A 17,008-nucleotide genomic window follows, 5' to 3' on the forward strand; every position below is an offset into this window, starting at 1 on the left:
TAACTTTAGGACCCAGCATGTTGACTAAGCAATTAAGAATTGACAGGGAGGGCAGCCCAGGTGGCTCAGTGATTTAGTGCTGCCTGAAGGCCCGGGGCCTGGTCCTGGAGACCCGGGATAGAGTCCCATGTCAGGCTTCCTGCATGGAGCCTGCTTCTCCCTCTGCCTGTGTCTCTACCTCTCTCTCTCTTTCTCTCTCTCTCTCTCTGTGTCTCTCATGAATAAATAAATATGTAATCTTAAAAAAAAAAAAAAGAACTGACAGGGAAACACAGTACAGTCCTAAGTGGAGGACAATGATGGTAACTACCGTGCTCATCATTATCTCGAAATATCTTCACTTTGAAGAGATGATCTAATTATTCCCTTGCACATCCCTCATGGGAAAGGTGTTATTATTTCCATCTTGAAGATGAATATAATGTCTACTCCTGATTTATAAGTGTCATTTCTTTTTTCTTTTTTAAATATTTTATTTATTTATTTAGGATAGTCACAGAGAGAGAGAGAGAGAGAGAGAGAGGCAGAGACACAGGCAGAGGGAGAAGCAGGCTCGACGCACCGGGAGCCCGACGTGGGATTCGATCCCGGGTCTCCAGGATCGCGCCCTGGGCCAAAGGCAGGCGCCAAACCGCTGTGCCACCCAGGGATCCCTATAAGTGTCATTTCTTATGAGAAATTTCACTATTTGCTTTCATGCTCATACTTACAATATGATTCTTATACACCCCAAATTAGCTAAGTAGAATTAGAGGCAGAATAATGTTTCCATAAATGACTAAAATTCAGTGTTTTCCAAATCGTTTTAATCATATACCTTATGAAACAATAAAATGTCCAAAACTATAGAATATAGGAACTCATAAGGATCATATACAAAATAAATATAACTATAAAGTCTAGTGCATTTCCTGAGCTTTTGTAGGGTATATGCAACTCTTCTTTCTGGGATGGGAAGTGGGGGAGAAGAGGAGTTAGAGGATTAATGATTGTCTTCCTCCTCTTTCTAATAAACCCTAACAACTGCAGCTCTTATAGTAAGCTCTTCCTGGAGCTAAAACATAGGATGAAAGGGAAATAGAAAGAAAAGTAAAAGGAGGAGCGAAGAAATGGATGAGCAAACAAGAAAAGAATGGATAATAGAAACACTGAGTGGTTGGCCTTAAATATCAATGTCATGACACTGGAGGCTTCCAAAGAGACTGTGTTAGTTTGTTAGGGCTGCTTTAACAAAAGACCACAGTCTGGGTAGCTTAAACAATGGAAATTTAGTTTCTCACAGTTTGGAAAGATAAATGTCTAAGACCAAGGTGTTGGTGGGTTTAGTTTCTCCGGAAGCCTCTCTCCCTGATTTGGGAGAAGGGCTGCCTTCTTGCTGTGTCTTCACAGAGTCTTTCCTTTATTTGCATGCGTCCCTGGTGTCCATGTGTCCCAGTATCCTCCTCCTATAAGGATACCAGCCTGATTAGATCAGGGCTCCACCCTAACAGCCTCATTTTAACTTCGACATCTCTTTAACGTCCTATTTCAGAATATGGTCACATTCTGAGCTTAGGGCTTCACCAGATGAATGTGGGGGAGATAATTTAGCCCATAACATGTGCTTTTATTTAAAATTATCTCTGCTTTCAGGCCAGATATTAGAAATGTGTAATAACTATTCAGCATGACACTATAGGAAATGGTTGTTAAAAGATAAACTGAGGCACATTAAAACTTTTAAGAATTTATTTGAGCAAATATGTATTCCAATTAGGCAGAGCCAAACCAGAGTGGTTTAGGGACACTGCCAAGAGAAACAAGAGGAAAGGCTTTTATAGAGCAGAGGTGGAAGTAAGGCAAGGAAATTATTTGATTGGCTATAGCTTCAGTGGTTGCCTTATTTGGTAAAGGCTTAGGCGGCTGCTTGTGATTGGTTGCTTTAAAATTTTGTTTTCTCAGATACAAGTTTATTTCTGAAATTGATGTGGCTTAGGTTTTCATTTCCTTTCATAGGTCACCAAGGCATTAGAGCTACCTCAGTCACTTTAACATGGTCAACAATGCTGTCTTACTCTAGCAAGTCACACACTTTTCTATCAGCTGGCCTAACTTGCGATCCTTACCTACCTAGTCTCCAAAGAGGATTCTATTCATCTGCTGGGAGCTTCCTCCCAAAAGTTCACTGGAGATGGTCCAAAGCCTCAAAGGGGAGACTGTTTTCTCGACAGATCCCCAAAGTGTGTTTGCATAATAATTCTGACCACGTGCTCCCTAAGAGCAAGCCATTGCCTCGTTTCTCTTCCTGTGAGATGACAGGTGACAAATGGAGCCATTCTTCTTTTCATGTTTTGTGAGAGGCACTTTTCCCTCAAAACTCCTCAACTTTAAGGGTTTTCCCAGTAATGATCTGCACCAGACAATGTCACAACTGAGTGTCCCCCAGAGAACACACATATTTGCTCCTTGCTGGTAATCTCAGGCCACACAGTCAGCTGGAAAGTCTGACAGCCTCGCCTGCTGCCAGCTGCATTAGTTGGACAAAGGAAAGCATATCCCTGGTGTCAAGGTTTGTGGGGATGGGAAGGTGGTGAACAAAGTCCCCAAGCAGCTCTTTCCAAAATGGCACAAAACACATGAAATTGTATTTGCCACCACTTTAAGAAGACTTGACATTCAGTATCCCAATTTTAAAATATGTGAGTGGGGATTATATCCCATTATAAATGAAGTCTCTGTTTTAGAATACTATAATTGATTTCCTGGTTCCTTTAAATAGTAAGCTTGGTGCATTTCTTAATGTACTAATTGTGTTAGGTAATTGGCAGAACTGGGATATATGTGTATATATTATGCAAAGTCAGTGGAAATTTGTGCATGCATTCATTTGGTTAACAAGCCCTTAACCAGCTTATCCCACAAGCCAGAGATGGGACCAGGTGCTAGGGACACAAAAATGAACAAACTCCTGCCCTCGTTGGGCTCATGATCAACTGAAGAAGAGAGTAATGGGCTAGTCTAGAGAGAGACTGGTTCTCAAGTCGAGTGTGTATCAGCATCACCTGAGCCACCCCACACCCCATTCTCTAGTTTCTGATTCAGTAGGGCCAATTTGCTTTTCTAGCAAGTTCCCTGGTGATGCTGATACTACTGGTCCAGGACAATAGTTTAAGAACCACCGATCTAGTGTCTCAAGTGTTAGGAGGTTCCGGAAGCTCTGAGGTGGAATTTCATTTCACAAAGGAAGTGAGTTTTAAAGGATGAGCCGGGAAAGGTAGGGAGGGCAGGATTAGGACATGTGGAACACATTTAGTTATAAAGGACAACAGTAGGAGAAAGTACTTATGGTTTGAAAAAAAATAGAAATAATTCTGTTTGGCTAGGATGAGGTTTGAGTCTGAAGTAATTGCAAGAGATGAAGCTGAAAAACTATGTAGGGCCCAGAGCTGTGATTGTGTGATTATTTAACCATGAATCCCCAAAGCCAGGCTCCAAGCTGGAAGATCCTTGGTTAGAAGAACTCCATCATAGTTATCTTTTGTCTAAAGAGACTTCTTTCTGAGCCTGGCACAGAGCTTCCCAGTCTTTTGGAAGAAATCCTTTTCACTTCCCTAAAATGACAACTCTCCCTGGAGGTGGTAGGAAAGGGTGTGTTGAAAGGGTGTGTTGATTGCATGTAACCAGAATTGGATGAGGACTTAAGCTTTTGCCATTCAGCCATGAACCATGAGGGAGTGTGTCAGTAGCTTAATAATTAATTGGTTGATTATGATGGACTCTTAGAAAACCCTAAGCTTCAATCACCTCTAATGACCTCCCGGTTACTCAGAGGAGAGGGATGACAGGCCGAGGAAGGAGGGAGTTGGAGACAGGAAGACCCCGCCGAGCACAGGTTGTGATGACATGTGCTTCATTCCTCCCTCCAGGGGAAGATGACGACGACGATGAATGTGGGGAGGAGAAGCTGCCCTCCTGTTTCGATTATGTGATGCATTTTCTGACTGTGTTCTGGAAGGTCCTCTTCGCCTTCGTCCCCCCGACAGAATACTGGAATGGCTGGGCCTGTTTCATTGTCTCCATCCTCATGATTGGCATACTGACAGCTTTCATTGGAGACCTGGCTTCCCACTTTGGATGCACCATCGGCTTGAAAGATTCTGTGACTGCGGTAGTGTTCGTCGCACTTGGAACTTCGGTACCAGGTAGAGAATACGTTCATATATGATCTCCCCCAGACGTGGAAGCCCATTTGCCTTCTTGACCTTTTCTTTCTCACAGTTTCAAGGACTATGATAACAAACAGGCCTATGAAAGACAAGAGCCCACAGATATAAATAATGTCACTGCCAGAAGACCGTCATGGCATTTTTCAAGGTTAGAAAGCTAGTCGGTATCATCATGATGACAGGAAAGCATTCCCAGGGGGACTGAGAGAACAGATTGGTTTGATGGCTAGATCGATAGATCAGCTTCCCATTACAATCAGCAATTTCAAAAACACAAACCCAAATTACAGAATCACCTTTACACACAGAATTTGACTTTTATATATTTACTAACGTTTGGATGACTTCCATGAATCTGACTGGTTGGGTAACTGAGATAAATATCTACTGAAGACCTGATACAATATTCCCTTGACCAAAATGTTAATGTGAGTAAATTAAAAAAAAAAAAAAAAAAAGTAGACATTGATCAGGACAGGGCATAAGTAATCCCAGCCAAAGCAATTAGAATAAGTACACATTTCATGGATGTCCCTTCATGCATTTCTTATAAGCTGAATTTTTCTTCCAGTCTACAACTGTAGCTCATTATATTTGCTTGGCCTTCTAAGAAATCATCCTCCCAAACATGACATTGATAGCAGTAATTTTCAGACATTGGTGAGCATCAAAATTACCTGGGAGCTTGTTTAAAAAATGCAAATGCCTGTAACCCACCATCCACCTGCAGAATCAAAAGATCTAGAGGAAAGACCCAAACATGAGTGTTTTAAGTTCACAGGTAATTCTGGTGCACATCAGAGCCTACTGTAACCAAGGTTCTGGACCCAGGCCCCAGTACTAGTTGACATCTTGACAGATACACAGCTAACCCTGGCTTTTGGTTTTGAGTCTAAAAAACGACTGCAGTTTAAATCATGTATATATCTCTTCACTGGAATTCACTAATTGTGAATATCTATCATCTCCACTCAGATATCATCTCAGTGTCTCTGAGCCTTGCTTTATTTGTAATATAGGGATAATCATACTGAACTTGCAGAATTGTGGTAAGGACTGGAGAAAACGCCTCTAAATTATGCATCTGGTAAAGCATTTGAAACATAGAAGGAATTTAATTAAAACACCAGCTTTTGTTATTAGTTATTTATGAATAGCTGAGGATGATCTGACCAGTATAAATTTGGATACTTCGTCCTTGAGTAACCAGAAAAAACCATCCAGATCTATAGTGGTGAGCCATTGCACATGGTGTTATCCAACTGATTGACCATTTCAGTGTCTTGATAAAGGGGCCTGATGTGGTTCTGGTATCACTGAGTTAATGGAGGACTCAGGAGATTTAGCGGGTCCTTTTACTACTATCTTAGTGGCCAGAAGTAGGCAAAGTCTTCCAGTTGACTGCTGATGCTCAAGGAGATTGGACTCCCTCTCAACACCAGCTGTTTCTATCAGTTCCAATTTGGGTCTTTATTTTTATTTTTTTCCAAAAATAACGAGAAATTTAGCAAGCAGAAGGAAGACCTTGAAATATTCATACTGTGACTTGTTTTGTTTTGAGAACACATTTACCAAAAAGAACTAAACATAATGGTTACCAATCACTCTATCTTAGGTTACTACAGGAAAATATTTTGTAGTCTACTTTTCCTAAGGCTTAAATCACTGTATCAAATGGTGCCCAAGTTAGCACACATTCTGGCCCTGGGTTTAACCCTTGAGGAGAATATGTGCAAATTATGATAATGAAAGCAAAATTAGGTCTCTCATCAGAGTTACTCAAAATCAACCTACCTCTCTGGAAAGTCAGCAGTTGGTCCCATCAAATGCATCTCTTGTTTTCCAAATGATCAAAAAAAAAAAAAAATGCTTTTACTGCATCAAATCCTTGTTTCTAAAAATATATATTTTTTTAAGTTTCCCAGATCCTTATCTCAGTACCTCAAAACTGGCTCCTTTTCCCATATACTGGTCTTCCAAAGTAGCTCTGTGCATCTCTTGTATTAAATTCTTTTGAAGGGTGTGGAAGCCATACCATATCATTTTTCCATAACATGAAATGTGGATTCCACTAAACCTTAGTGTTTGGAGGAGTCATTTGTTCTGCCACTTAAAACGGGCTCAGAACCCAGGTAGGGGCATCAAGAGGTAAGAAAGCCTGTTGGGGAGAAAACAACAGAAACATTCACTGTCAAAATGGTTTTCCTTCACTGCCATAAATTCTTCCCATGGGGAAACAGATTTCTTTACTTTGTCATCAGGAGGATTCCTGTAATTTGCTGCAATATTAGCTGTGCAGTGTGTTCCCCACACAATATTCACAGGTAATCTCATATTTATATAAACAGACATCCCATTCCCCTCAAAACAGCTGTGCAAATTGAACAAGATGCTGAACAAACATAATATTTCTGACTTTATTCTTGAACCCTGATGATTCAGAGCAGTGCTTTATTATATTTCCTGACTCAAAAAAAAAAAAAAAGTATTCTATTATTCCGAGATGACAAAGCCCAGTCTCTACAGGTGGAAGAATAAAAGAAACTAATTCTTTTCACTCAAAGCTTACCATTAATGGGCATTGGTCCTGAGGCCCAGCTTTTCTCTGGGCTGATGTCTTGACCCTTTTCCTAAAGTAGAAGAGCTCTAAGCTAGTGTTTGATGTACTGCTGCCTCTTTGTAGGTGAGACTCTTGGATTCTCAGCTTGCGATGGCTTGCCCTGAGGCAGGATTAAATATTTAAATATCTCATCTAAAGTATTTTTTCATCATATTCAAAATCTATGGGGAAAGGAGCTTATGCCTTTCCAGGTGAGACAGCTTCTTCCTACTACTGTGAATCAAATGCTCATTATAATCTACGGGCAGAAGGGGGAGCCTGAGTGTCTTCACTCCCCCTCAACCTTAGTATGCCTAGAAGGCCTTAAAGACCCACACCTGTTAGGAGAGCAAGAGCAAGAGCCTTCTTTTCCTGACTCCCCTTCTGCAGAGCTACTTGTCTAGAGAAGAGGAGCTTCCTGAATCATCTCCTTCTACCTTTTAATGTTGGAGTAAGCAAAGCCTGATCTCTAGCTCTCTTCTCCTCCCCTTCTGGGCTCACTCCCTGGCCCATCACACCAGTCTCCGAGGCTTAAATGCCACCAGCATGCCAATGATTGCCAAATCACCATGTCTAAAGTAGAACTGCTTATTTCCATTATCCGACTGCCTTATCCTTGAACCGAACCAGATCTTGCCTTTTTTCAGGAAAACAGTATCATCTCCTCAGTGTCCTTGATTCCTTTTTCCTCATCCCCACAGTCAAGCCATTCATAACTCCTGCAGATCTTACCCCTAAAGTATATCATATCATGATGGGACCCACTTAGCTCTCTGTCTACCACCAAGGCCAGGTAGGCTGTTCTCTCAGACTGCTGCAAGGCCCTCCCGTCTGTCTCCATGCTTCGGCTAAGGATTGTTTTAAGATGTAAGTCAGACCACATTTCTGCTTACAATCTTCTAAGGTCTCCCTACTTGGGATACACTTCAGAAGTCTGTCCCTGGCTGACAATGACCAATCTGATTTGTCTGCAGCCTGTCTCTCCATTCTCTTTTCCTCCTTGCCCACTGTTCTTCAGCCCCACTGGCCTTTTTACTGTCCTCTGTGCACCAAGTTCACTCCTTTCTCAAGGTTGCACTAGACATCTAAAATGCCCTTCCCCTTCATTTACACAAGACTGGGTCTTTGTCTTCATTATATCTCATCTTAAATGTCACTTCGTCAAAGAGACCTTTCCTAACCACACAGTGTGAAGTGTGTTATATCACCCTATTTTCCGTAGAGTCTTTATTACTTTCTGGATATTCTGGGTTGTTTTTGAATGTTATTGTCTACCTCTGCCCACTGAAATGGAAGCTTCATGGGAGCAGAAAACTTTGCCCTTTCAATCTCTCATTTCTTTGGCTCCCAAAAAGGTGCCTAGCTAACAAATAAGTAATGCAATTGTATGCCTATGTGTTTGCACGTGTGTGTGGATGTGCTGTATCTATAAATCAATGTACAAATCAGTCATTTACACCTTAGTATGGGTTACTCAGATCAGATGGCTTTCTTCTTAACACTTAGAGACAGCAAAGAATTAAAGTTATTATTGAGGGAGAGGAACAATAGATACTTTTATAGTGTGTCTTATTCTTGAGGAATACATGTGGGCAGGTTACTGTAGTTAGAAGGGCAAGCACAGCTTACGAGCACGAGTCTCCTCTATTGTGGGAAGTGTGATGGGGAGCAAGATATTGTCTCTTCTTCATTCTTTTCTCTGCTATCATCCCTGCTTTTAGGATGCAGAACTTAGGCCAATACTTTTAAAATTTTAGATGCATTCTGTGTAGTGCTAACTAGGCATTTTGCAGTAGCCTGACTTGGGTCTTGTAACATGTAACTATGTTACATCAGATTGTTTCTATAGAAAACAGGCTCAAAATTCAAGAGAAATTAATGCAAGAAGTTTAGAACCCAGCCATTTTTTGCACTAGCCACTACCCTGATCACATGCTCTTTTAGCTTACTATTATTTACTTGAATAAAACTGGGTATATTGGGTCAAGACATTCCAACTTCTCTATCACATTCCAAACATGGATTTTCTTTTCATCTCTTGCTCCTACTGGAATCAAGTAGAATCAAGCATTCTTCCTTAATTGCAGAGAAAACTCTTAGATGTTAATGAGTTGGGAAGATTTTTACCTCACTCAGTTCTGCCTTGGTCTTTCTCCATACATCTTGATTAGGCTTGTGCCTGGATCTGGCCAACTACCCCCCGTAATTTCCTGTTATGAGTTGTTTACTCCTGTGACCACAATGCTTTGAGAACTGGGTATTTTAGGGCTATTTCTTAGCCCCTGGCATTGTTAGATTTTCTGTTCACTTCCAGTGTTTTGAACATCCTTTAAGTTTTGTCAAGTAGGAATTATTTCACTGTAGAAATTTTAAGTCATGAAGGGAAAGAAAATAGATGATTTTAGGCATTTTTCCCTACTCTCTATATAGAACTTAAAAAAAATAAGACCTTATTTTAGAGAAAATGTGTACTATTTTTAAGTTACATTACTTCCAGATTTCAAAATATCATAGGAAGAACTTGACAAAAAAACTGGTTAAACTAGCTGTTCATTATGTTCTTTTAGTGCTTTGGTTTTCTTGCCTATAAAATAGGCATGATAATACATGGAAATTTAAGAGTTGACAAGAGGATTAAATAATATGGATCTCAAAGCACTTTGTCAACTGAACATTGGTATAAATCCAGCAAATAATTCTCATTATCTACACTCTCAAAATGTTGAATAGAAACCATCAGAAAATGAGAATGAGGGGGCACCTGGGTGGCTCAGTGGTTGAGGATCTGCTTTTAGCTCAGGTTGGGATCCCAGGGTCCTAGGATAGAGTGCTTGCATCAGATTCCCTACAGGGAGCCTGCTTCTCCCTCTGCCTATGTCTCTGCACCCCCGCCCCCATGAATAAATAAATAAATATCTTAAAAAAAAAAGAACATGAGAATGAATGGGAAAGGTCTTATGAACAGAGATGGAAATTTTAAAATATTTGTCATGTAGCTCCACTATGTGCTAGGCATGCTCACTGTATTTACAGTATCTATTGTCTTACTTAGGTTATATCAGTAAGTGGTACAAAGTGATTTTGTCTCCTCTGAGGTTTATTTTTTGTCCGTTAGCCCCTTCACCTAAAAATGAGTTTTATTTTTTACCATTTGACATTGTGCTGGAAAACATTGTTTTTACAGAAAAAAACTACTCACTATGGATTTTTAGTTTCCTAACTTCTAGTAACTCTAAAAATAAAAATACTGTATACTTGGGTAATAGTACATTACAATTTATTGTGTCTTGCTATTTTAATTCCCAGTGGATCCTAAGGTAACTTGTATGGTTGTGCAGGTTGTATACTGCAATCTCAAGGGATCATTGTAATCTAAATGACATCCCTAGAGATGTATGGGGTACCATACCCATGGATGTATATAGTGGTGGTCCTGTCTAAAAGTCACTTTATCAGAACAAGAGAGTAAGCTGGAAATTAAGGCTCAAAAAAGAATAAATGATTTGCTCATATTCAGTTCCAGTTAAAATCAATGATAAATTGTGTCTCCATTATAATCTGGTGCTCAACCACTCTATCATTCCACCTTGGATTCATTTTTAAAGTAAGCATTCTATGCATTCTTTCCCACATATATTATGATTGGAGGGAAATTACTTCTTTCTTTGGCTTTAATTTAGTATTTCCCAATTTAAAACATGTAGCAGCAGAATTATATTCGAGCTCTTTGAGGTCAGGTACTATCATCATTCCCTCTGGCATGGAAAGCAGAAGAGTACATGCTTCAAAAAAATTCAGAAATGATAAAGGCCTATTTCTATACCCATAAACACTTAGCATTTCCTACGTTGTAAAAATTTAAACACTAAAACCACTGGAAACCCTTTTAAACATTTTCAGCTCTGACCTAGCTGGCAAAAAAATAAAAATACAAGATAATCCACATCGGCACAGCCATATGTTGCTAATGGAACTGACCACAAAAGGAGGTTTGGTCATTCTGGGCTAAGATCAGAGATTCCTGTGATACACGGCTGGCGAGGTACTGGGGTCAGTGGGAACCAAGAAGGACGTATGGGGGATGTTCTCTCGGCAGTCATATTTTCAAAGACTTACTGAGAACTCTGGATATCAAGCCCAGTCTTCTAAATTTCTGAGTAGAAGTAGGAGTCTGGGAGTACGACCACTAGAGCTAACTGTCCAAGGCATCTACCAGTAACACACTCAGCCTCCCCCTTACTTAACAACAGAGATGGGGTCAAAGGGAAACACAGCACCCCATACAAATCAGATATTCTTTTCAGGGTAAGTTGTATCCAGCCATTCTGAAATCCCAGAGCCATCCGGTTTGGCCTGGAGAAAAACAAGGATTCAGATTGATGCAATCATTTCCTCTGCCTCCATCCAACTTGAGATAAATTTAGTGTTCTCATTTCTGGGCTCACGGATGAACTGGTTAACACTCTCAGTATCATAAAAATTATGCAAAATCTTCTCTTAGTGCAGTATTAATGGACATCCACAGGGAGGTATAAAAGAACATGAACTTTAGAGTCAGATAGACAGGAGTTCAAACCCATTCATACCACTTCCAAGATGTAGGGCACCCCTAGAGGCAAATTGCTTTCAGGTTTAGTTCCTTAACCTGAATAACGAGGACATGAAAATCTCTCAGAGTTACAGTGACGATGACACGAAGAAAACACCCTTACCAAGTACCCAGCAAGGGCCCAGCATATAACTGATGCTCAAAAAAAAAAATGTTAGATCTCTTCTTTTCTTCTTCAATGTACTGGTGAATGGGTTTAGGCCTGCCAGTGTTTAGCTCAGCACTATCATAGCAAGTAAAAAGAGCAAACCAAGCCTATCTTCATTATGGTCCTATGCTAGGAACTCTGGTGAGGTGGACATTCCCAATTGTGTTCCTGTCTCCTGCATTTTACTCTCTCTGAGCTTTATACTCTGCACATTGGCATTTCAACTCGGCCCCGGGTTGATAAGGAAGTGCCATAGCTACAGTGTGTATACATATTTAATTGGATGATTAACATTTCACATCAGTTTAAATGGGAATGAAAACAGAATTGCTTTACTCTGCATCAAGATTCCCCTGTGGCTTTAATGTCGGTTCCCCCAAGAGGATCCTAAAGGGCAGGTGTATTTCATTTCCAGATACCCTAATAAGCAGTCAGTTTCTTTGCCACTAAGAAAGGTCAGTGCTGCTGAAAATGGGTCCTCTGATCGTAGTCAGGCCAAGAGGCAGAGCCACCCTGGAATACAGCCAGAGTGCAGCACCAGGCAGCCCTAATTCCTCAGAGGGCTTTCCACGGGACCTTATCTCAACCTTATGCCAGAGACCAGATAGCTGGAGGTAAAACACTCAGTATGTTTCAGCACACTTTCTTGCAAATAGGTTTTTTTCACCTTTCAACTCAAAGGAATTGAAAGCAGCTTACAAAAGCAAACGTTTATAAGGACAGAGCCAAACAAAGGAAGGCTAGATACCAGATTTCACAAGACCTGCTCCATAAATGGCACAAGAACTGCCTGTTATCCTACACTACAAAACACTGGGTAACACAAAATGCAGCAGACTCAAAGCATCTTGTAAAAATCTGGGAAAGACCCATTTCAAAACCATTTGCATCCTTTATTCTTAGGGCCCAAGGAAGAGGTTGTATTTAGTACTTTTAAGTTTTTTTGCTAGCAGTTTCAATCCTTGATTGGTCCCAAGGGGCAGCACTGCATGGCCACCTGGCGTGGAGGATGAGGCTGGAGGAGGACCGAGATGCTCACAGTGATGTCACCTACCCGGAGGTGGTCCAGGGAGCTGAGAATTCACCATGCGTCATGCCCAGTCCCAAACGCCACTGTCTTTAGATTAGTGCCTCAAGCCCACACCAGCCACCTTCACTCAGTCCCATAAAAATCCCAGTGTTAAAGAAGGGGAGCTAAAAATACCTCATCTTGGTCTTATCTGGGCCTTTTTACATAGTCTAGGTCAGCCAAAGCAAGGACATTGGCAGAAACATCACCCTGCTCAGGGGTGTGTACGTGTGTGTATGTGACTGTGTGCTCAGAGAGCTGGTTTTAGGAATGTGCAATGTGAATGAATATAAATTTCCTCTCCTTTTTAGTCTCAAAGGACATCCCAAAAGGGAGCAAACTTCAAGTGTCCTGAAGGCTGTAGGCTGTTGGCTCCAAAGGGATTAACAAAAGTATGAGTCTCTTACAAGTGACTTGTAAACAATGTTGAGGTGGTAACTTTCAAATTTCTCCCTACTCATATTTGAAAAGAAGATAATGAAAATGAAAAATGTCAAGAACCACTGTTTTGCGTTTTTTTCTTTCAAATTCAGGCCTCAGGCTGCATTTTTTAACAACTTTATTGAGACATAATTTTTATACCAGAAATGTCACTCCTTGAAGGAGAAAGTTCAGTGATTTTTTTTTAGCAAATCTACAATGCCCTGCCACCACTACCCTAACCAGTTTTAGAACATTTCATCACCCCTATAAGATCCCTCATAGCTACTGACAGTTAATCCCCACTTCTTCCTCCTGCCCTAGGCAGCCACTAATGTAACTTTCTAACCCACAGATTTGTCTTTTTTTCAACATTTCACAAGTATCAATTTTAATACAAATATGGCATGGATTCTCTCCACGATAGTAACTGTATTTTAGTAACACAGAATTTAGGAATTCATCTCAGAGTCTGTAAGATTTTAACATAATTTTTGTTTTGTTCACCACAAAATCTCTATGGACATTTGCAAACTACAAGTGTAAGATATTTTTGATCTTCATTGCTTTGTGCATATGTGAATTTGTGCATCCCTTAAAACAATCCCACTATCCTTCCCCCAACAGTAACCTTGGCTCGTATATTCAAAACCGCTAGGGGAAAATATTGCACAATGGTATTTGGAATTAGCACTATGAATCTTGGGGTAACACCATGTCTAATGATCTATAGAGCCTAAATATCCTTAGACAATTATAGTCAGGTAATCATAACACAATGCTAAGGAGGCAGCTCTCATGAATTCAGCTTCTTACTCTTATCCCTGGCCCCAGCCTGTAACCCAGTAGATATTTGTCATTGGCCCCTGGATCCATTAGGAAGAGAGTAGAGACCAAGGCCTTGAACAGAGGCCATGTGCATTGTCTCCCTACACACAGAATGACATATTACTAAATTCAAAAGTAAAAAAAAAAAAAAGTGTGTCATAAAAAAGCAGAACTTAATTGCCATGTCATGGGCACTGCATGAACAGCAAAATGAATTTAAAGCCCATTGGTATTTTTAGACGAGAAGGCAAATAAAATGGTATTCAATTTAAAAAGTAAATCTTACATGTGACTGTAAAAGCATTTTAATGTCTGTTGGGGATAGTGCATATTATAGACATGAAATCATGGTACTTGGCATTTATGCACAAAGCCAGCTGGAATGCCATCAATGCTCCTTGGCACACAGACCCCACATCCTGCCTTTTCCCAGGAATGAAACATAAACTATATATTATTACTTTATATTCTGCTTCATTCTAGAAAAGGATTTAAATCCATAAAATGCCTTATATTCTTCACTCTTCCCGGCACATGACCCAGAAATGCCAAATCTATAGGTGACCATATCTGATAAACTTTGTTTAGCTCAGCACGTATAAATCCTATATTTTGTGCTAAGGAGAAAATAGCTTGCTTTGGTTCTATTACTGACAATCAGGAAATTATGTGTTGTGTTTGTTTTCTTTCTCCCTTCCTCCGCCCTCTGGAGCCCAGGGGGCTTTTTTGACATGGTCCTCCATAAATTGTAAGCTATTATTAGGTTATCACTATAAAAAATCATGGGTTGAGACAACAAGCAAGACTAGCTGCAGTTCCAAACTGAAATGATCCCCAGTGGGGTCTGCAAATGGACCCAGCAGAGAACTAATTATACCATTTCATTCCTGGGTTACAGTTGTAAAACAAAACAAAACCCCACAAATGTGCAAAAAGATCATAAAGACATCCTCGGAAGGATTCTATGTATGATGATGCTTTAGACAGCTGAAATTTGGCAAGCCAAAACCCCTAAACTAACCCAATTGTCAAACTAGAGGACCACATGGCTGCTCAGAGAGAGGTCAACACTCAGGGTGAGGCTGAATTAGAAGTGGGTCAGGTGCTACTTGTCCTTTTGTCTGTACTTCTAGAGTCTCACATTTAGGGAGAAAAGGGTCAAACCATCTAGAAGAACCTGACATCAGTAACTTAGGTATCAAGTATTCTTGTCCTTAGTATATGGATTAAACCCTTTCTTATACAATTTCTACACCTAAGTCCACAGTAGGATGTTAGTGAAAAATAATCTTCAAAATAAAGGGCTATGTTCTGACAGATGATGCCAGTAGCTAGGATGTGCAAACTGAGTGAGACAATGTGGCATTCTCGATCATTAAATATTCAAGTGGTCTTCTCTCTGCACTAGTCATCAGGCATTAAAAAGGAGATTAATACCATTTTGTTAAACATTAAATGAAAGAAAGAAGTAGGATACAGGGGCATGGCATAGATTCAGAACCATTCTATACTCATTTTCATTCGTTGATTCTACAAGTATTTAGTGAGTACACACTAAGTAGAAGGCCCTGTTTAACACAGTAGATACAGGGCGATAAACAAGACAGATGTTGAATCCCACAAAGTTCATACTCCAGTGGAAGAAAACAGATACTTCACAAAAATAGGATAAAGTGTCAGACAGTAGTGAGGATGAACATTGTTGAGAAGAAAATAAAACAAGGTCATGGAATCCTGAAATCAAGAATACATATGTTCTATACACATGGAGGAGTATTCTAGTAGGGTGGTAGGACTCCTTAGGCCACTAACCTTTGGCAAATTGCCTACTCACTCAAAGGTCTGATTATCCCCCCTGCAAATTTATCCAGGCAGTTCTAATCTTAGAAATTATGAAAAGGTGTTACTTTTTCCTGGCTTATTCCTTTAAATAACTACTTTGAATTATTTTGGTGGTTTGATTCTCTGGGCAGCTGCAACTCTTTTATCACTACCACATCTGTTCTTATGGGACAGTACCCAATTGCACTGGGTTTTTCTCCCCAGCACTTCTTCCCCTCCCCTTATAAATGTTCCATGTTAGTTATTATTTTGGAATATCCAACAAATGATCCACATAAAGGCCTTAGTGATTCATGGTGATTTCATAAGAGTAGAGCATTTGCATTTAACACGAAGTGTTTCAACAGTAGCCACATTTGCATAGCTTCATTGTTTAAAAAGTATATTTGTATAATTTATCTCTTTGATATCCACAGCAGCCCTAGAAGTTAGGCAATCTAGATGTGTTATCAGATTCAGAGCATGGGATAATATCTGTTGAGAGCAGGATTAATGAAGGATACTGGAAACGAGCTTGCAGTAGGAGGACCTGGGCACCAGGATTCACAGAATGTGAATTCTAAGCCCATCCCTGCATTCACATTCCATCTGACTCCTAGAGAGTTTCAGCTTTCTCCTCTGAAAAGAGCAGGGCTGATGGTAGCTGCTCCCCCTGCTCTGAATTGTCAGAAAGAGCAAATAGTATAACATCTCTGGAAGTGCTCTGAAAATTCTAAAATGTAAAATTAAGAAATTTTTGTCAAAAGACATTTTAAAAGTATCTACCAAGAACTATACTAGGTGCCTGGGAGAGAGACAAGGACAGAACTTGACATTAGATTTCAGCCTCATCATGTATCCTTAGCAGTTTGGATATAGCTCTACACCTTACTTTCTAGTCTCTGCATTACAAATTACATCTCTTTGAAGAGCTCACATACAAATGAGCACTTGGGTATTATATCCCTTCCCAGAAATCTCAAGGGGACAGAGCTCTTAACAAATGAATATGCAAAGTAATTCTGTGGGTTGAAATCAATGGAATATTCTATTAGTAAATACAATATAATGTTGCTGTAACACAAATACAAAAATTGAGAGGATTTTGGCCTTGCTCTATAGTCCATCATTGCCCGACAGGAATGGTTGGAAGGAAACAAAGACCCACACATCTCTTCCTTTCACAGCTGGTCCTCAGAAAACTTTTATAATGGGTGAAGTTCGTTTTCAGAATTCTTGTGCCACTTTATGGCCTGTCCTGGGCACCTCTTGACTCTGAACTCCAGGCTAGCCCCTGATGGCCAGGAAA

General features: G+C 40.2%; 1 protein-coding gene across 22 annotated transcripts in view; it reads left to right on the forward strand.

Moving 5' to 3' along the window:
• The window catches only part of SLC8A1 (solute carrier family 8 member A1), a 385,502-nt gene that overhangs the window by 354,136 nt on the left and 14,358 nt on the right, over positions 1–17,008 (forward strand). For all 22 annotated transcript variants that reach the window (XM_077843500.1, XM_077843497.1, XM_077843496.1 and 19 more), the window contains one exon: positions 3,906–4,181. In XM_077843500.1, coding sequence (XP_077699626.1) covers positions 3,906–4,181 — 276 coding nt within the window. The remainder of the gene's footprint in view (positions 1–3,905; positions 4,182–17,008) is intronic.

The sequence above is a fragment of the Canis aureus genome, chromosome 12 (assembly GCF_053574225.1).
Source record: "Canis aureus isolate CA01 chromosome 12, VMU_Caureus_v.1.0, whole genome shotgun sequence".
Lineage (NCBI taxonomy): Eukaryota > Metazoa > Chordata > Mammalia > Carnivora > Canidae > Canis > Canis aureus.